Source organism: Paramisgurnus dabryanus, chromosome 18 (assembly GCF_030506205.2).
Source record: "Paramisgurnus dabryanus chromosome 18, PD_genome_1.1, whole genome shotgun sequence".
NCBI classification, from domain to species: domain Eukaryota; kingdom Metazoa; phylum Chordata; class Actinopteri; order Cypriniformes; family Cobitidae; genus Paramisgurnus; species Paramisgurnus dabryanus.
Window position 1 is genome coordinate 26,876,539 of NC_133354.1, and position 20,705 is coordinate 26,897,243.

The following is a 20,705-nucleotide window of genomic DNA, read 5'->3' on the forward strand; positions in this document are numbered from 1 at the left end:
TTTTAGTTCCGGAAATAAATAATGTAAAATCAAGTCGGGTTTTTTTTTCCATTTTATAATTTTTTTTTTTATTTGAAAAAAAAAACCCATTTGAACGAATAATACACAGACCCATCATATTCCATGATTATAGACAAACAGACAAAGAAACACCAGAACAACCATTTTTTAGCAATTTTTAAAGCCATCTTTCCTCTTTTAAATAGGAAATAAAGCAATGTTGCTTGACAAAGGATCAGATAGCTTATACTGGGCTAATTAAAAATAAGACACATAAGTGTGGCAACAGCAGCTGGCCCGCCATCTACTGGCTAAAAAAATATTGGCCCGTGGACAAAGTTACTTGCCGACCCCTGCTCTAGATATAATAACTGTACAACAAATACAGACTTAAAGGGATAGTTTAACCAAAAATGAAAATTCTGTCATCATTTACTCACTCTCATGTTGTTACAAACCTGTATAAATTTCTTTATTCTGTTGAACACAAGGAAGATATTTTGAGGAATGTTTGTAACCAAGCAGTTCTGAAGCACCATTGGCATCCATAGTAGGAAAAATATTGTAGAAGTCAATGGTGCTCCAAAACATTTTGGTTACAAACAGAACAAAGACATTCATACAGGTTTGAAACAACTTGAAGGTCAGTAAATGATGACAGAATTTTCATTTTCGGGTAAACTATCCCATTAACAAAACACTGGAAAAATGGAATACAAACGGGTATTAAACCACTGCTACTGTAAGTGCATACAAAATTTGGGGATTATTTATGTTTGGTCAAAGAAGATCTGATGGGCAGTGTTGGGGAAAGTTACTTTTAAAAGTAATGCATCACAATATTAAGTTACTCCCCAAAATAGTAACTAATTGCGTTACTTAGTTACTTTTCATTCAAAGTAATTTTAAGTTACTTTAAGTTACTTTTTCTTTAAGCAACTTCTTGAGTCGTAGCTGGGCACCGCGGACAGGCACCACCTGTCGGGGCCGGTGTGCGTATACTCATAGAAAGAAATGTGTTCAAGTTTTTAAGAACAGTGTGCTACCCCCTTTACTTGGCTGAGGCTTGATCTCTTTCAGGCGTCGCAGGTGTTTTTTATGAAGTTCGTCATTCAGAAATTGCATATTTCCATAACAAAAATGTCAAGCTTTAGCCTGCCATCTGACTAAAACTGGCGCGCGCGCATAGAGCGTGTAATTCTACATCACTACGTTTAGTTTAATTCAGAACATTATTTTTTTTAATCAAATTAATTAAACTGAAAAGTAACTCGCATTACTTTTTAAAAAAGTAACTCAAATATTAATGTGTACATTTATAAAGTAATACTCGTTACTTCAGAAAAGTAATATTATTACGTAATGCGTTACCCCCAACACTGCTGATGGGACATACAAACAGTTGTCATGGGGTGGTTTGTTTCCCGGACAGGCCTTATCCTAGTCCCAGACTAATGAATGTTTAAGCTTTAGACGTGCAAATGTCTCGTCAAAGTAATTATTTTAATTTTGCCATAGAAACAATTCAACACTTGTTAAATATGCCTACCTTTCACCAGACGTAAGATTTAGTCTTGGATGTATGCTACGCCTAGATGGTGCAACAGGTGTAAATTCTACGTACGACGTAAAAGTGCATTTTACTTTTAGACTAGTGAATTTCCGCAGTGTATCTTTTTATTGGTCTGGCTAGTGGCTAAATTAATCAAACTGATCTCTGAACAGTGACGGCCGATGACTTCTTTTTTCGAGGGCGCACAATGTGAAGTTCGTCACAACATGTATGTAGCCTCTCATGTGTGTTTCAATTTCAAGTGAACCTATGTGCATCACGTGTCTTGTCAAAATAAGTGCCTGCTGCAGACGCGTCTAAAAGGTTTATGATAAAAGAGACGCTTGCGTTTGCCAGATACTCGCATAATCTCATGCGTAATCAGAGTTTACTGTTATGGAAGTGTCTTGTGTGTAAGACTTATTTTGACAAAACACGTGATGCACATGGTTCACATGACGCAACAAACGCATATTTTGAATTTGCATCCCTCGGAAGAGCAGTCATGAGCCGCAACTGTCTATGAAACAAATACATTGTCAAAAAAATATGTTTTGGTTTGCTAAAGACGAGGGGAAACGGAGAGGATGGATCACAACTGTGAGGAGAGGTTTGGCAGCCAGGCAAGAATTGAAGGACCTGTAGATAACATTATGTACATACATTTTACCCCGTAACGTTAGCTCAGTTATAATATATATCACAATTATTCCTCAGATGCATATACATTTTTGTTTAAGAATATGAATTTTAAGATCTTGTTCATCGCAGAGCATTTTAATAATTCCAAGTGTGGACGCACACCGTGAAAAATCACGCCTAAAACTTTTCCCAATGTTTTGTGAAGTATTTGCACAGTGTTACTGGGAAGAAACAAATTTGGCAACTCGTGTTAGCAAATAAACGGCACTGTGCCAACCGTAGGATGCACACCCTACTGGGACATCTCACCAGCCAACAATCCACACCAACCAGCACAAACAGAGCACGACCGATAAACACGGCAATAAGCAAAAACAAGACAAAGCCGTAAAAAATCTCACTTTCACAGTAAACACCTTTTCTCTTCACCTGTGGGAAAAGCAGACAGGGCCAGAGCAATTAACAAACAAACGCGATTAAACAGGATGCAAACAAACACAAGCGTCTGACAAGGTGTATTAGTATTCTGCACTAAAAACACTCAGAAAAGTCCAAAAGGTTTCGCTTAATTGGAATTCCGATTTGGTCACCATGCTTTTGTTTTTGGTGTTGAACATTATTTACGAGGCTAATGTCCTTTGCCGTTCGCATGAAATGACAAAAACACAATGTCTCGTCGTAGACGTGAGCCCATTGTTTACTACCACACAATAAAAAGATAAATAACTTCAGGAACCCTAGCCAACCAGATACAGTTTAATGTTGAGCTCCATTGAAAGAGACTATTGAACACAGACACAAAAGCACACTGTCTCCACAATATAAGACCCCAGATGCATCGCCAGTCAAAAACTTCCAACCGAGAGGCTGTTACATTTCGTCCACCGTACTCTCATCCGTCTCCATCTAGTGAAGTGTGTCTAGATAAGAGCCATTCCGACCACTTAAGGAAATAATGTCGCACAACATGTCTCCATTTTATTCCTTCTGGGAATTGAAGTGTCCACACTTCGGCCATTGAGAGCGAAAAAAGCAGGGCTTTAAGTGAGTCTTATCGAAAATTCATTTAGAATACATAACCCAACCACACCACCAGCTCAGCGACCTAATGTAAAAGAGCGCTTCCAAGAAAGACGCCATTAATACATGCTCAGAGATATTAAAGCCTGGTTTGTGCATTAGGAAGCATGAGAACAAAAACAGACAGCCGGGGATCCGTGCGGGAAAGGTGAATTATCTTCTTCCTAATTTTCTACAGAACTTGGAGGCCTGTTAAGGGAATGACAAGTCATGTGCAGAACAAGGGAGAGAAATGACACTGATGTTTCAAACATGCCCAGGGGGAGTGCGACAGAACGGAAAAAAGAAAGAAAACGACAGCAGGCAGATACACAACCTTATCCCTGACGCTTAATAGAGCATTTTCTCCCATTTCCGTCCAGTAAGATGGAGCACACCGTCATTAGCTCCAGCTCAGAGGGGCACTGCAGGAGTCTTAGCCCAAGCAAACCGCCTCTAATTGGACTCCGTATTTGTGTCAGGCAACGGTTTTTCTGGATAAACACTCGTTTTTTTTGAGCGCGAAGCTAAAAATCTTAAGACTGGAGCAGGGGAAAGTTCTCGGAGCTCAAGTGTTCTGTGTACTCTGATACTGTGATATTAACACATTCACACATCCACGTGCCCATGGAGGCTTAGTCGCCTTACTCTGAGATTTCGATGGTGATGTTCCAGCGGAAAACAGGCCAAAAAAAGTTTTTGTTGAGTATTTTTTCCAGGTTTTTCGCAACATAAAAATACAGAATATGCTTTGCATATCTAAATCTGAAATGAACTGTACCATCTACTGTACGAGCTTTATAAAAGTGTCACATAAAAGTTAAATCATTTTATTTATACATAAAATAATGTATACTTAAAAATCTGTCATTCAAATAACGGGAAAATATTAAAGCAACTGGAAAGACGAATAAAGTGAAGTGAGCAAATTGTATAAGACTGACAAAGATAATTTAAAAGTAGTGACGACTTCACAAATTTTTTCTGTATCTGTTATAAAACAGTGTTGCTTTTTCCAAAGTATTTTTTTTTTTTCAAAAATAGCATCGTAGCACACAATTATTTTCTTTACTGTTTTATGTGTTACATTGTATTGTGTGGCCACACACAGCTAGTGATCTGTTTAACTATACATTCTATTATTTTTCATTTTTTTATATAATTTGTCCAATTGAAGTGACTTTATTTTAATAATATATTGGGTCTAACTAATAATACAAATAAAATAAAAACAGTGGTAACCCATAACCACGCAAAAAACATAATTTTTATTTTGTGTAATTTATGCACATTCATACACTGTAAAAAATTCCTTGCTGCACTTTATTACATTTTGGACATCTAATCTAATTTTTTTTATCAAATCTAATTTCAACTTTCATGACTAGTGAGTTGCTATAAATTATAAAAATAAAGTTTAATAAACTTAAGTTCATTTAACTTTATTTGTATAATTTATAGCAACTCCTCACATGCAGCATGACGTTAGAACAACCAGGTTTTGCAAGTCAGTTCAACCTACTATAAGTTTTGACTTGTGATAAGTTGGCATAACTTATAAAAACAACACTCTTAGAACGAATGTGTTAAAAACACACTAAATGCGTTGTCCCAGAATGCACCCATCTCCGTGTTATTATTGAAACAACACATTTTGTGTTACTTTTAACACAACTTGTGTTATATTTTAAAAATTAACACAAAATGACACATAATGTGTCATTAAAAGCTTAACGCACAAAGATATTACTGTAAAAAATCCAACTTCAGAATGTTCTCTCAACAAAGTTTAATTAAGTAACTTGAACAAAGATTTTTTGTTAAAGGAGATCAATTCATTATTTTGTGTTCACTGAATGAAATAAGCATAATCATTCAGCTAACAAATATTTTTTTGTTGACTGGATGTAGATATATATGTTTTTGTCCAATTAGTTTAGCCTAACTTACCAAACTGCGTAATCTGAACAACAATAAAAAAACAATGGTCGGAATGGTTCCCAGCATGCATTGCGACACTTCTTTGGTTAATATTTACTACAAAAGATCACTGTTTTAATGTTTGCTGGATTTATTTATGTTGTTAATGTTAGTTACATGTTGTAGTTAAGAGTTATTTTAAAAGAATGATGTTTGTTCATTGTTACCATGATTGAGAAGTGTGTGTTCAGTGCACTGTAAAAAATATGTCTCTCCAACATAAAAATTTCTAGTGACCCATGGCACCATGTAGACTGAACTTAAAGTAGAATGTTCTGTCAATTTAATATTCTCTCTTGATTAAACATAGCTTGTTGGGCCAAATTGAAATAAAATGTATTAATTAAATTATCATGTTGGCCAAAAGTCTATTTTTCATGTCAAATAAGACTATGCTCTGATAAATACAAGTTATTTATTTAAATCCATATGAACTTTCCTCTTATGCAAAACAAAACCATTACCAAAACAAGATCGGACAGTTCAAGTAAGCATCGAACCAGAGACCTTTTTGCTGTGAAGCAATAATGATGCGCGCTAACTCACTGTGCCATCCACATCCTTTCTAAGAGTGAAGTTGAAATTGTATAACTTGAATTGTTAAGTTAAAGTAACATAAACATATATGTTGTTTTGACGTTAATGCTGCATTTGCTTTATAGTGTAGTCAAAAAAAATTGAAATTAAATGTCATTTCAAACTGATTTCAACATGAAATTTTTACGGTGTACTAAATCTGAATGCACTGTAAAAAGTGAAAAGTTGGCTCAACTAAAATAATTCCTACAATTGGTACGTTTTTTTCAACATATTTTTAAGTAATTAGCATTTTAAAGGACACACCCAAAAACGGCACATTTACTCACACCTACAAAGTGGCAATTTTAACATGTTATAATAAATTATCTGTGGGGTATTTTGAGCTAAAACTTCACATACTTCACATGTCTGGGGACACCAAAGATTTATTTTACAGTCTTGTGAAATGTCCCCTTTACATTTTTTAAGTGTTACCAATTTAAGTACTTTTTTTTTACTTGAGCTTGACTTTAATAATTCTAAAAACTATTTAAAAAAATCAATTTGCTTGCTTAAAATGCAGTTAGCATCTTTTTGTTAATAACAAATTATAGGCATCAACAGGTGTAAGCTAGCTATTTTCAAAAGGGATATCTTTACTGTAGCTCAACTACTTGAAGTTATGGGCTTGCTGCTTGAAAGGCGCACACATCAAACAGTAGGTCAAATCATCCCACCAACCAACTCTTCACTATAAAATACTATAAAAATATAGCAGTGCTGAGAGCACCTCTAAATTGCCTCTGTAAATACCCGACAGTATTAATGGACGAAAATGATGTGAGAAGTGCTAGGTTTGCACTTTACGGCAGAAGGGGCTGTCTGACAGACAAAGCAATATGAGGTAGAGGGTGTTTGAGGTCACGTCCATATGCCCCGACAGAAGTCATTCGAATCTGCCAGCCAAGGGCGGAGCTTTGAAGCATCGGGGGATTGTGGGTAGTCCATCCAATGTCTGGAGGCAGCCTGATGTTTGAAAGTCCATTTGTGTGTTTGTGTGCATGTAGAATATTTAAAAGGGAAACCTGCGGTCTCCTTAAACTGGACTGTGTAATGAACAAGGATGCAGCTGCACGCTGGGGTAAAAATTCCACCCGGTACTCGTCCAAACTCCTGCCTGCCGTCCCACCTGGGTCCCCTCGGTCCCAGACTCCCAACTGCCGAGATACTTCATCTCATGTGACAGCTGCGCATTCCTCACTTTCTGTGACTCTCAACCAATCTGTCACCATATGGCCTTGTTCTCTGCTAGCGCTCTAGAATTCAAAGCAGATCTCCTCGTATCCCGTACACGCTGTTGCAGCCCTGCTTTGCATGCGTGCCATGGCATGACCTATTTTTCAGCCGGCGCTTGCTTCATTTGAAAGCGCTTGTCATTTTTATTTATTTTTATTTTAGGAAAGTATCTGTGTGGTGACAGTTTGTGATGGACATGGTGTATGCAAGCGTATGTTTACATGCGTGTGGCCTTGCTGCTGTTGGATTCTGCTGTGTGCACGTGTGTGCCAACACGGCATCGGACACACAGTGTGATGTTGGGTGGGGTACTAAAGGAACTGAGTTATGGTGTGGGTTCACCTGGTGAATAAAACATCTGAACGAAGGAAGGACGGGAAACGAAGAAAGAGAACAAGAAATAGTAACGAATAGAGTGTGCGTGTGTGTCTCATGAATAGTGCATATGGCATTAGAGAGGAGTGTAGCTGAGTCAAGAGGAGCAACCATCCAGTCCTCTAAAAGAAATACACTACACTAACACAACAGACAACTACAAAATACAACCCGAAGACATGGTAGACACACTTCAGTGTGACAGAATTCCCCTTGTATGTGTGATGGGATGTGTATAAAGCCTTCAGTGTGGGTCTCTGTGGGCAGAGTCTCTAGGTGGATATGTGATAGGGGTTGTATCTTTTGTGTATTTAAGACTTGGGTGTAACCCTAACCCTACACATTTTACTGAAACCCAAAACAAAACAACAACAAAAAATATTTTATTAAGTGCCATTAAAGAATGTAAAAATCTGAGTATTGCGGGGGTCTTCAATTACTCTTCCTCGAGGGTCAGATTTTAACATTGTAAATATGATGCGAGCCAAACTTCAACCTCTATTTTCACCTTTTATATATTTTTTTACTTTAATTATTTTCTATATATTTTAATATATGTTATAACTTATGTTGTTTTTGTTACTTTTTGTTATGGGCCATATATTAAAAACATGCATTTGCACTTTTATCCAGTATTTTGCCTTTTAATTACTGAAAACTCATATTTTCTTTTTTAATATTTTTTAAGCAATTGCAGTTTAAATTTGCAAGAGACAAATGTTAATAGTTCACCTTTGAACATTGCACAAAAAAGTGCAAGTGTAAATAATCAACACCTGTATTTTTGTATAGCACTAACTAATTTAGAGCCCTTAAAGTTATTTGGTTTATAACTGTTAAACTTTTCTCAATTGTTAAATTTCAAGTATTCACAACATATAGTCAGTCTTCTCCTTAACACAGTCTCACCCCATTTCGTCAATATTTGACGACACTTGACCATTCGTCAATATGTGACGCGGAGGGTACACCTTTCGCGTCATTTTTTGACGAACTGGGGACTTCAATACTATTACGTCCGTTGCATTCTCTTCTCCTATTTTCTTACCAATTTCGCGTCGGTTTAGGGTTAGATTACGCAAAATTAAACCGTGTACGCAAAATTAAACAGTGTACGCGAAATTAAACAGTTGTCACCTGGCGTTGGGGTTAGAAACAGTTGTCACCTGGCGTTGGGGTTAGAGTTAGGTTTGGGTAGGGATGTCATTATGTAAATCTAACCCTAAACCGACGCGAAATTGGTAAGAAAATAGGAGAAGAGAATGCAACGGACGTAATAGTATTAATGTCCCCAGTTCGTCAAAAAATGACGCGAAAGGTATACCCTCCGCGTCACATATTGACGAATGGTCAAGTGTCGTCAAATATTGACGAAATGGGGTGAGACTCCTAATGCCTAAAATTGCACTTTATGTTTTCTTTTTTATTATTTTAAAGATATATAGGCTAAACTGCCTTTCCATTGTACACTACATTCGGACACGACTGTCGGAGTTCGCCCCCTAGTGGCAGTCGTAATAAAATTTCAGATTAATCATAAATCCGTGGCAACATGGGAGAGAAGCTCATTCCAGCGCAAAAGCCTTTAATCTACCAATATATTTATACTTAATTATTTACTTATCAGTAATCAATCCTTTTTAAAGGATTCAAGTGTTACTGATACAGTGAAACAAAAAAGATAAAAAAATTCACCTCACACACAATGTCCGGTCTGCGTATCACATGCGGTGTAGTCGCACAAGTTTATTTTGGATCCGATAACTACGCACCCGCAGATGGTTGGCACCCCACGCAGCACCTTTCCGGCTCTCCTTCCAGTTTATCGGCCGTCATTTGTCATGTACAGTGAAAAGATAAAAGTAACCATGCTGATTTTAAATCAGACAAAGATGACCATTGGCCGGATAAAAATGATTGGAGGGCCGCATTTTGCCCGCAGGTCGTCAGTTGACTAGCCTTGATATATTGTATATGTTAATTGTTATTATGTTAACTTTTTCCTTTAAACAAAACAATTGAGAATATTTTTTTTTAAAGTGAGTGTTTACATGCATTAAGGTTTTACCTTTGCATACTTTTTTTTTTTAAAGTGCTTTTAAAAGATAAGGTGCTTTTTGATAATACAATTATGTTGAAATTTTTTATTTTATTTTATTTGATTTATCTAATAGTACTACATTATAAATAATAACATTTTATAATGTAATAATTTTGATTTTAGTTTATTTTAAAAATATTCTTTGATTTTAAATGTAGCCTACATACATACATAAAATCCAAACTAACATGTCCGCATTGCAACCTCCTGAAAGAAATGCTAGCAGGCTACGAACCGTGTTTCAAGTGGAACACTGCTGTTGAGAGCCCAACTGTCCTGAAGCTGGACAGATTCAGGGGTGGAGGGTCCATCCACGGGGGCCGCGGCGGGTGCGTGGCACTGGGGGTTCCTGCGGCTGGCCTGGGTGCTTCGATTGAGAGAATTAGCCGATGACTGGTGGTGGTTGTGTGGGGGTGGCAAGGGAGGTCGAAGGGAGGACTGACTGTGATGACTGGATGCACCTGAAAAAGAGAGAGAGAGACGAATGTCACCTTTTGTGTCGAATCATACTGTAGGACGCTGTTTGAAAAATGTCTTTCAGACCGAACCATCAAAACGTCTAATCCTATGTTCAGGTTACTTTGATTCAAGCAGTAAATCTGTTTACACATGAAACGTTTGCAGTTGAAAGCACCAAAAGCTGAAATGCTACACATCTGAAACCAGAGAAAAGGATTGATTATAGATAATGAGATCTAAGCAAAAACAAAAGCAAGATGTTGATAAATCTACTGCTAGGAGGAGAAGTAATACATGCTTGGATTTGTATTAAGTTGAATCATTTATAAGTGTGACATTCTGGAAAGAAATTTGATTTAAGGAAAACGAACAAAGAAAAAATAAATATTATATGTCCTTCTAGCTAATGACGTGTGCAAACTAAAACATAAATTTCATATTTATAATACATTAAAGGCTTTCACAATATAGTCAAATATAATTTTGTTACTTGCACTAAGAAATAAATTAAAAAAAATTAAATAATCAACACAATAAATAAAACAATATTTTTAAAAGTCCAAAATAATAATACTAATGCATTGTTTAGTTAGCCAGTTGTGTTGGCACTAAGACAAATTCATCCTCTCTTTTAGAAAAATTCAGTAAGAGGAGAAATTATTTGTTTTGATTCAATGCTTAAAAATTTAGTTAAGTACATAAAAGTATTTATTTAATTTGATCACAACAAAATAACTGTGAATTTTTATCTTTCTTTTTTTATTTTATTAGTAAAAGACAGAGATCAGCTCTCCATACAACCAAACATGAAATATTTGCCCTATCCAATAATACCCAAGCAGTTTGTTTAAAGGTTTATGCCTATAGTGCTAAATGCACTGTAAAAATTCAATTATCCGACTACTTCAAATGCATTATAACTGCCATATATTCCACCTCTATTTGTTTACTTCAAAAGAAAAGTCAGCCTTGCAAAGCTAACGCGGCAAATATGATAATACACCTTTCACGCCATCCACCTCTCGTCCCGACATGGCCACATAAGGTCAAAAGGAAGCTAATTTTTCCAGAGTTCTGTGAAAAGAAGAGGAAAGTACATGATTCAAAGTGCCTTTGTGTCCCTAAGAAGAGGTTTTGAGATGAAAGAGGATTTTTAGACCAACGGGAGATCGGCTACGGTCTGAGAGCCAGGGTTGTGTAATCTCTCTACATGCAGTGTGTTACAGCGCTCTAAAAACGGAGCGCAACAAACCTCGGCCGGGCACAAAGCCCTGCTCTCACAGCTTACGGTGCCAGAGGAACTCTGGAGGAACTCGTCTACTCCAACAATGGTGCTCAAAACGCTGGATTATCTCCCGATGACGTGCCCATCCCGGCCAATCTCCATGTTCAAACAAAACCAAGGAGGAACTTGTGCCTTAAATGTGCTGCCACGGCCTTTGTTTTTTCAAGGCGGACGAAAATTGATGCGACAGGCGCATAAGAAGGCGGCCCTGAATGGGCTGGTGTGACAGTGGCTTTCAATGGACAAAATCTTTTCTCATATGTGAGAACAGCGCACCGGGGGCCGCAGTGTGAAGTGGTGGAATCAAAGAGGGACAATGGGCCGCTCCTGTGCCTTCATTTTACAAAATGTGGCGCAAGCGGTGCACAGCCAGGGAAGGGGCCTAAAGTCAGTACAGTAATGCAGAGATTACAGGAGACTACAGTTATTAGTGGCGAGTTACACAGGAGAGCTTAAATAAAATCTCTCACTGTAATGTGTAGGTCTTGCCCAAGCAGAAGGCAGAAGACAGGGGGTCATTTAAGGAGCCTGGGCAAAGACATATTGATTGTTGTACAGGGTGTACAGCAATGTCTGTCTGTGAATTCGCTGTCTGGATCTTTCTCCAACAAATGCTATGGCAATTTAATCAAACAAATAAAAAAGAAAAGACACAACGTCTGGCTCATCTGACATTTTGCATTATTGGATATTCGGTATATGGAGGGAAAATAGTATTTTAAACAATGCACTGTAAAAAGTGAATCAATAAAAAATTACTTCAATTGGTAACACTTAAAATATGTAATTTTCAACTTAAATGTTAAGACTGATCTCACGAAAAGTCGTGTTATAGTCAGAGGTGGACACTAGTATTTTTACTTTCTACATAAAGTATTTGTATTTTATCAGAAAACATACATTCCAAAGCATATTATCATAATTTTTATTCCACTAAATTTCATAATTTCAAGTTTTTGATTTATATTTTATATTTAAGTACAATAAACATCTAGTATTTTTTTTTACTTTTACTTAAGTAAAATGTACTTTTATACTTTTACTCAAGAAAAGTAAAAGTACACAATTTTTATGTAATTAGGTATTAAATCAATTTTAATATGCAATATAAAAGGAATACACAGTATGATTATATGCTTTAGAATGTAGTGATTTTTTTAAAAAGAACAAACACTCACAGATGCTTGGAAAATTTACTTAAAATACTCAAGTAGTGTCTGCCTCCGTTTATAGTCACGAAAACTTTATTAATTTATTTGTTTCCATGGCATGAAATTCAGCTTTTTTTGTCCCTTGAGCACAAATGTCTGTCGTGTTTTTCGTGTCATTTTATGTATTGTTTTCTCTTTTTTTCTTACAATTGTCGCTTGGGGTTACAGAATCACTTTCTGTTACATTTTTAGACATCCTAAAGCTTTGTTTATACTCGCGCTTTGGTCTGCAACGCCTCCGCGGATCGCGTGCGCGTCTCACCAAATGGACGAGGCGTTTATAGTTGACGCGCTCGCTGTTTCACTATTTTTTGAACCACCAGGGGGCGACGCGAGCAATAAAGTCAAAAACAAACACAAAGAAGGGGATAGAAGAATTCGTCCGCTGGAACAACCCTGGTGCTTTTAACATCAGAGTTTGATATATAAATATGAGAACATGAATAAAACAACAATCTTTTAAATATGTCTTTATTAAACATTATCATTTCATTAACGTTTTTTACTAAACAAACAGTTTAGTAAATATCTTAAGATATCTTAAGGTTTGTATTTTATTCCTCGTCTAGTGGTTCATTCAATACAAATATAAGCCAAACATTCTGAATCATGTAAAATAATTCGTGTTTTAAACTGCAAAGTTTCCATACTTTACTTACAGAGTGTCAGATAAATAATTACATTGTTTTGCTTGGATTGATCAAAGAGATACGTCACAGGCTTGCCTGCTCGGACCGAATCGCCCTGAGTTCGGTCATTTTCGGATGCGGAGCCACGCGGAAAGTTAAAAAAAATGCTGTGCACACCTCCACGCAAAATGGGGTCTCGCGCACCCAACGCGCACGACCGCCACTCCGCGTTGACGTCATTTTTGCGTGCCTGTGTGGACGCGGCGAGCATAAACATAGCTTAACCCAAACCCCAACTCCAGGCGAGAATAGTTTTAAAAGCGGAAGAAAAACAAGCAGAAACCAATACATAAAAGTACATCCTAACCCAAACCCCAAATCTAACCCAAGCGACAATGATTTAAAAATAGAAAAAAATTGAAAACAATACCTAAAATGACATGAAAAGAAAGTTGTGCCACGGACACGAAAACTATTTATACAAAATTTGTGCGAGTGAAGCGACAAAGACATTTGTGTTCAAGGCAAAAAGAAAAGCTGAATTTCGTGCCATGGACACGAATAAACTAATTAAAAATTTCCTGCGTGAGATCATGTTGTAAATTTTACCTAAAGTGAAACTAAAATGAAATTTTATACTGAAAAAAACTTTTTAAAGGGGTCATAGTGTGAAAATCAGACTTTTTTCATGTTTAAGTGCTATAATTGGGTCCCCAGTGCTTCTATCAACCTAGAAAATGTGAAAAAGATTAACCCAGTAACTTAGTTTGGGTAAACCATTTTTTGCAGGCATGTGTAAAATAAGGTTGTTCAGATTTCGCCTGTTTTGTGAGGTAAGTAGCAAAAAAGAAGCAATTTTAACATGCTACATAAATTATCTCTGGGGTATTTTGAGCTAAAACTTCACTTACAAATTCTCGGGACACCAAATATTTATTTTAATAAATATATATTAAATATATTATTAGTGTTAACAATTAAAGTAATTGTTTTCACTTTAAGTGTGGTTCAAAAATGGATAAAAAAAGAGAAGACATTGAAGGGTCTCGGTAAGAGGTATAATCTAAAGGTTTTAAATAATACATGTGATGATTAGACATAAAGACGAATATAGTAAAGTCTTGCCATTTAAATTTAGTAAACATTTACAGTACGTAATGGCCCATTTTTAAAATGACAAAATCAACAAAAAAATATGAAAAAATACAATATTCCTCCCCAAGACGCTGGGATAGAAGCAGCTAAGGATGGTTATCCTCTCTTGCAATGAAAACAATAAAAAGGTTTCACCTTTGTCTAGTTTATGCATCTTTAAAACAATCCAATCAGACGCATACTTTATCATCTCAAACTAAAAACCTTCGTTCTGTGCAAAGAAATCAACTCTTTCACGACACCAGCATTTGTAAGGTCACACAGACTCGCAGTCTCCGTTCCCCCTTGAAAATTTCCGTTTACAACACGAGCTTCATAATAGTCGATTTATTGGGAAACGAAACAGCTGCGAAGCCATTCTGTCCTCTGCCTCCGACGTTCATTTATTTCCCACCAGCCTCCATCGCTCTCTCTTTTTCTCAGAGCTTTCCGTTCTTCACCATTTAGCAGTGTTTGTGAATAATTGAGTTTTGATTCAGTGAGCAAGTGGCAGAGGAACACAAAATAGTCGACAGAGGAAAAGCAACACTATGTGGGCTCCGAAAAAGGCCTATTCGCCCGCCTTAAACACTTCCTCGCTCTGCCTGCCGATCCTTTTCTTCAAACAAAGGCACAGATTAACATTTAAAGCACATCAGCGAGAAGCTGAAAATATATATCGTGGAAAAAATCATCTTCCTGTCTGGCTGCACAATTAATGGAATATGGAAATGAGGCGAAAAACAAGTAATATAAAAGTTGCATATCTTGCTCCGCCTCTTCCCCCCACCACAAGCAGATAAATGACATCTAGCAAGTTCCAGTCATCTTTACCGCACCAGAACATTTATGATCAACATTTAAATTACATTTCTCAGGTCGCCGCAAATCAACGTCGCTATGAAAAATATTTGCGCGGGAGAAGCATGTTGGTGCTGGTGAGGTGAAGGCGGGCGGAGGAACGAAGAAAGAGAGGCGGGACAACAGCTCTTCATGTTTCCAGCGCATGGCAATGGTGAAATTACTGCAGCCAAGCTTTGCTAGGCTATAGGCCATGCCGTGACAGGGATTAAAATAAATTGCCCAACATGAGCGGTGGGAATGGTGGAAAAACAATAGGAGTAAAAGCATAAATGTCAATTTGGAATGATAAAAGACACAATCTAAATGTGGCAGGAGGAGCCTGGAGACAGAGCGGCTGTAATTGAGCTCCGTGCTACAGAGTCGAGTGTTTACACTGAGAGAGAGAGAGAGAGATATGAGGTGTCATGATTGGTGGGCAACCACCTTCTGTCTTTCATCCATTCACGGTCTAATTCTCCACGCACCAACCGGGCTTTTTTCCTCGCCCGACAGATCTGGCTAGACGGCATGTGACAACCGGCAATATTTCAGTGCTTCACTGAGTGGGTGTATGTGAACCTTGTCAACGACATGTTCGCAGTGTCATTCGAAGGTATGAGCGGAGCACATGTGAATACAAAAATATCTAATGAAGTAATTACAGAACATGTAAATGCCTTTGTGAGATTACAGTGCTTTTCATGCATCATTGCCACTACAGGCTTATACCGTCAACTGACTTCAGAGTTAAACCAAGCACATTAAATGCACATAAATTTTTAATTTTTTTTGCTGGAAGTCACAACTATGTTTATATATTAAATAACCATGTTTTATTTCTTTAAAAAATGTAATTAAATATACTTAAAACTCACCTTACGGACAAAAAATAGGAATATTCATAAGTGAGACGTACACCAAAAAAATGCTGGGTTATTTTTATCCCAGCAATAGGTCATTAAGGGAAAAACCCTGCCGTTGGGTTACATTAACCCAGACAATGTTTATATTTGACCCCACAATGAGTTAAAACAACGCAGCATTTTCAGTTGAAACAACCCAGCAAAAGAATGTGTTAGTCCCTTTTTTGACCCAAATTACCCACATTGTAAAAAAAATGCAAATGGTTATGCAATTCAATTTAATGTACTATTTTAAATTTTGACTTGTTATAAGTTGACAAAACATATAAAAACAAGTTGAAATTGGTTAACTTAATTAAAGATCATGGAACTTTCTCTAAATTCTGATTAGATGAGCCACATTCAGAGCATTATAATGGAAAATTTACCCACTTATCTCAATATGGCAAGTTGTGACATTGATTGGCAATTATTACTTAAACACACTACATTTTGCGTAGTGCAATCCCAAAACATCCCTCCAATAATATTAGGAATTGTGTTGACCTGCCTATCCTTATTGATCTTTCTTTCTTTTTTGCTGTAGGATTTAAAGCTGTAGCATAATTTTTTTCTCAGATTTAAAGGGATAGTTTAACCTCCTAAGACCCGGGTTTTGGTTTGTCTTTTTTCAGATTTCTACCAGCTATTTTGGGGTTAGGAAGAACCAATAAATATAACAACCAAATTGTTTTCTAAGGACATGAAACAGTGTATTTATCCATGTTTGTGTACAAAAGGTTCCAGTTACACAGAATTAAGTATTATGGTGCAAACATAAAAAAAATCATGTCCACATATGTGGACATCCAGGTCTTAGGAGGTTAAAATGCAATGGCTACTGTAAGCCATTTGCTCATCCATTTACCTAACACAGTGGCCCTATCCGTTTGTTAAGTCATGATGTAAGAAATACAGTTTTTGGGTTCAAGCCTCCACTCTTTTCAACAGAGGATATTATTTAAACAGCCGTTTATGATCACTATTTATTAATATTACACATTTCAGCGAAAATTATATAATCTCACATTGTACACAGCAGTCTCCAGAGTCATAGAATTATGGACAGCAATATATTAATGTCTGGTCATCTCGGAGATGAAAATTAGGATCTGGTATTTTTGGTAGTTTTGCATTATGATATGATATGCATTATATTAGCTTGATTTTTTGTTATTTCCCTATGGCATTTGAAATCAGGTGGACCCGGAAGTGTTGCAGGATGTCGGACTTAACGGATGGCTCTACCAAGATATTGCTTTGAGCAAACCGACCAAATCAAAACACTGTCACACTGTCTCAATCAGCACAAGTTCAAAACTAGAAGAAAGTATTAAAGAAACCAATTTGAAAATCATTAGAGATTCACCAATATATTGACCAATAATCAGTATCCGACAATTAAAGGTCATGTTCTTCCTGATCCCATTTTTTAAACCCTAGTTAGTGTGTAATGTTGCTATAATAGCATAAATAATATCTGTAAAATGATAAAGCTCAAAGTTCACTGCCAGGCGATATATTTTCTTTAACAGAATTCCCCTTTCAAAGCCTACAGCGAACGGCCGGTGTGGACTACAGCCCTCTACTTCCTGCTTTAATGACATCAGTAGAAACGTTTTTTTGACTAAACTCCGCCCACAAGAATACGTCAGTCTCCAGCTAAGCTAACAGCAAACTAAGCTGCTGTCGAATCACAACACACTAAACAAACTACACAATCAAAACTCAATACGTATTTCTAAAGGAGGGACTTCACAGAACAAGGAAGACATCAGACCGATTTTAGGACAGAGAGAACAGCGCTAAACAGATAAGTCAATTGTGCGAAAAATACAGAGTTTTTTACATGTGAAACATGAACACATGATATATTGCGCATTGTAAACACAATCAAAGCTTTAAAAACACAGAAAGAATGGGAGGTTTAAAGCATTTTTTTTTTACACTATTGGCCTATAGTCAAGACTTATCCTGTCAATCAAGAGAAAACAGGAAAATGCTATCTTTTTTTTAGCTATGTGTATAGAAAACGTAAAGAAACATCTTTAGAATTTAGTTAATGCTAGTTTAAATAACCACAAAACTACTGATATTGGCAGATATCAGTCTGAATAATCGGCTATCGGTACTGGTGAAAAAATTTGAAATCACTGCATCTCTAAAAAGCATAATTTGTGACCCGTGCTGGCTGTCTATTAAAAAAACTTCAAAGTTATAAATGTTGGATTCTGACAAAAAATGACAGAGATACACCTGTTTGACGTTAACGGTTAAAACTAATAGATTTGGCACAAACAAGCCAAAAACAATACTATAGGAGAAATATACTTTTTTCTTTTATTGTTTGATTGACATTGAGACACAGACAGTTTTAGGATCTACTGTAATTAACCCTTATGTGTTGTTTTCATCCACTAGAGGTTTTTTTTACTCTTTATTTGGCCACAACTTTCTCTCTGTTTTAGCAAATTGAATGATTTTTGGTGACACACACACACACACACACACACACACACACACACACACACACACACACACACACACACACACACACACACACACACACACACACACACACACACACACACACACACACACACAAATATGCTTTTATTACAGAGTTATACTCTATAAAACAAACAGAAATGAAGCATTGTTTTTGCACAGGGCTACTAAAGGGTTAATAGTGCCACATGGTGATCAACAGTAAAAATAACAAATTTTACCTCTTAGCAAAAGGAAAAAACACCAACATTCAAAAATGCATCATAAAAAGGTGTCATGGCTCTTCCATCAAAAAATTTGGTTATAATGGAAGTCAATGGGGAAAAAACAGCCACTAACAATAAATGAGGGAGAAAAAAATAAAAACTGATGCTACACAAAAACTAAAAATGCTTCAAAGCCAATGTTTTTACCAATCTTTGACATGCCCAAGACTGTGAAATCACTTTTTATATTGAAAATCTGTGATTTTGTGTGTGTTTTTCCCCAAATCAGTGACACCACTTATAAACTTGGCAATTAAAGAGTTAAAAACATGGATTTTTTTGTGAAGATTTGTTAGTTTTGATCAGTACTGAGGTTGATTAACAGATTTTTGAAAAAAAAATCTAGGACACCTTTCAGAAAACGTACAAATAAAGATCATTTTGAATGTTTAATGAATATGTACATCATATAAATGGCTAGAAGAGGGCTTTAATGTACACATTTTTTTTTAAAACCTCAATTTCGACCAAAATCAACATTTATACTTTCTTTTGCCTCTAGCTCAAAATTACACCATGTGCATTCCGACTCATTTTGCCAGCATGGGTCACATTTTTGCAATTCTGTTTTGTAACGCATGTGATGCTGACATTACAGTGCTATAGGAGGGTAAGTAAACAGAGAGAGAGAGAGAGAGAGAGAGAGAGAGACTGTCAATGTCTAAACACATTGTTTGGTCAGTCTTAGACACTTGCCTGCACTAATTAGGCAGTAATAACACCCCACTCTGATTACAAATTCGACCCAAATGCATCCTCCACACATTCTCAAATGCATCACAATTACATTCATTGCACAGCTAATGTTTATGTCCTTTAATATATCATTTATTCAGATGCTTGAGTGACACAAATGAAACGGTCTTATTCGTCTCATAAAACACTGACAACTCTTATGAAAAGAATCAAACATTCCACAGATTTTCTTCTTTTTTTCCCACAGTCAAGACGCTCCAGAAATAGCGAACAGGATCGACACAGAAACTACATATGAATAATTTATTAGCGGCATTAGCAAGCTAAGAGGGAAGCTCTTTCCAGGAGCAGCGAGCCGCACAGAGAACTGGGTGAAAACAGGATGACTCGACAGGCAGAGGATGACAGAGGAAGGACAGAAAGTACGTAAGCTCCAAAGAAACCCTGGGGAGGAGGGAGAATTTGAGGGAGAGCGAACGAGGTGACAGAACGCGCATTCAGCTCTGGTTTCAGTGAACACCTCGCCGTGTGGATGACACCTCTGAGACAGCGAGGCTTGAGAGCGCCCCGTCTCACATACTCGCATACATGGACATTGAGATCAACATCATTGCATACCAATAACTCTTCCTTCAGGGGTGTTAAGGACAGGGTTTGATGTCAACTCAGTCATGTTCTCTGTGTTCAACAGCTTGTCTATCATAGGTTTGCTGATATTTCCTGTAGTTGTAGACCACACGAGTGGTCATATAAATATTGATCAACATTGTGTTTTAATTTTCTAATTATAAGCATCACCTTAAAAAGCTGATAATAAAGTGAATGTTTTTGTTTCTTTTCATTGCCAGGTTTAAAAATGACTTAAAATGTAGTCATCTGTATAACTGTACATTTTAATGTTTAATGCCTGATTTCACTTGAATTCAGGCATGAGAATGGCACCGTAGTGTGAATGTTTTAGTTTTTTGCATTTTGTAAATTTATATAATTGCTATTCACCATCACACCAGGTATAAGCACAACAACATTTTATTATAAAATAAAAAAATGTAAATAATGTGTAGATCTACATAATAAAAAAAAGATTAATCAAATTAATGATGCTGTTTCTTTTACTGATGACAAATAAACTGTAATAATTCATGCATGCTTAGAGCTGACTTTGATTTATATTTCAAATGTGTAATAAAACATTCTGCATGATCATCTTTGTATTAAATGTCTGCAGGTTTTTACATTCGCAGAGGA

The 20,705-nt window shown here is 36.6% G+C and overlaps 1 protein-coding gene across 2 annotated transcripts in view; it reads right to left on the reverse strand.

The window, feature by feature from the left end:
• Positions 1 to 20,705, reverse strand: part of tenm2b (teneurin transmembrane protein 2b) — a 209,647-nt gene that overhangs the window by 96,445 nt on the left and 92,497 nt on the right. For both annotated transcript variants that reach the window (XM_065287532.1, XM_065287533.1), the window contains exon 2: positions 9,760 to 9,985. In XM_065287532.1, the coding sequence (XP_065143604.1) occupies positions 9,760 to 9,985 (226 nt within the window). The remainder of the gene's footprint in view (positions 1 to 9,759; positions 9,986 to 20,705) is intronic.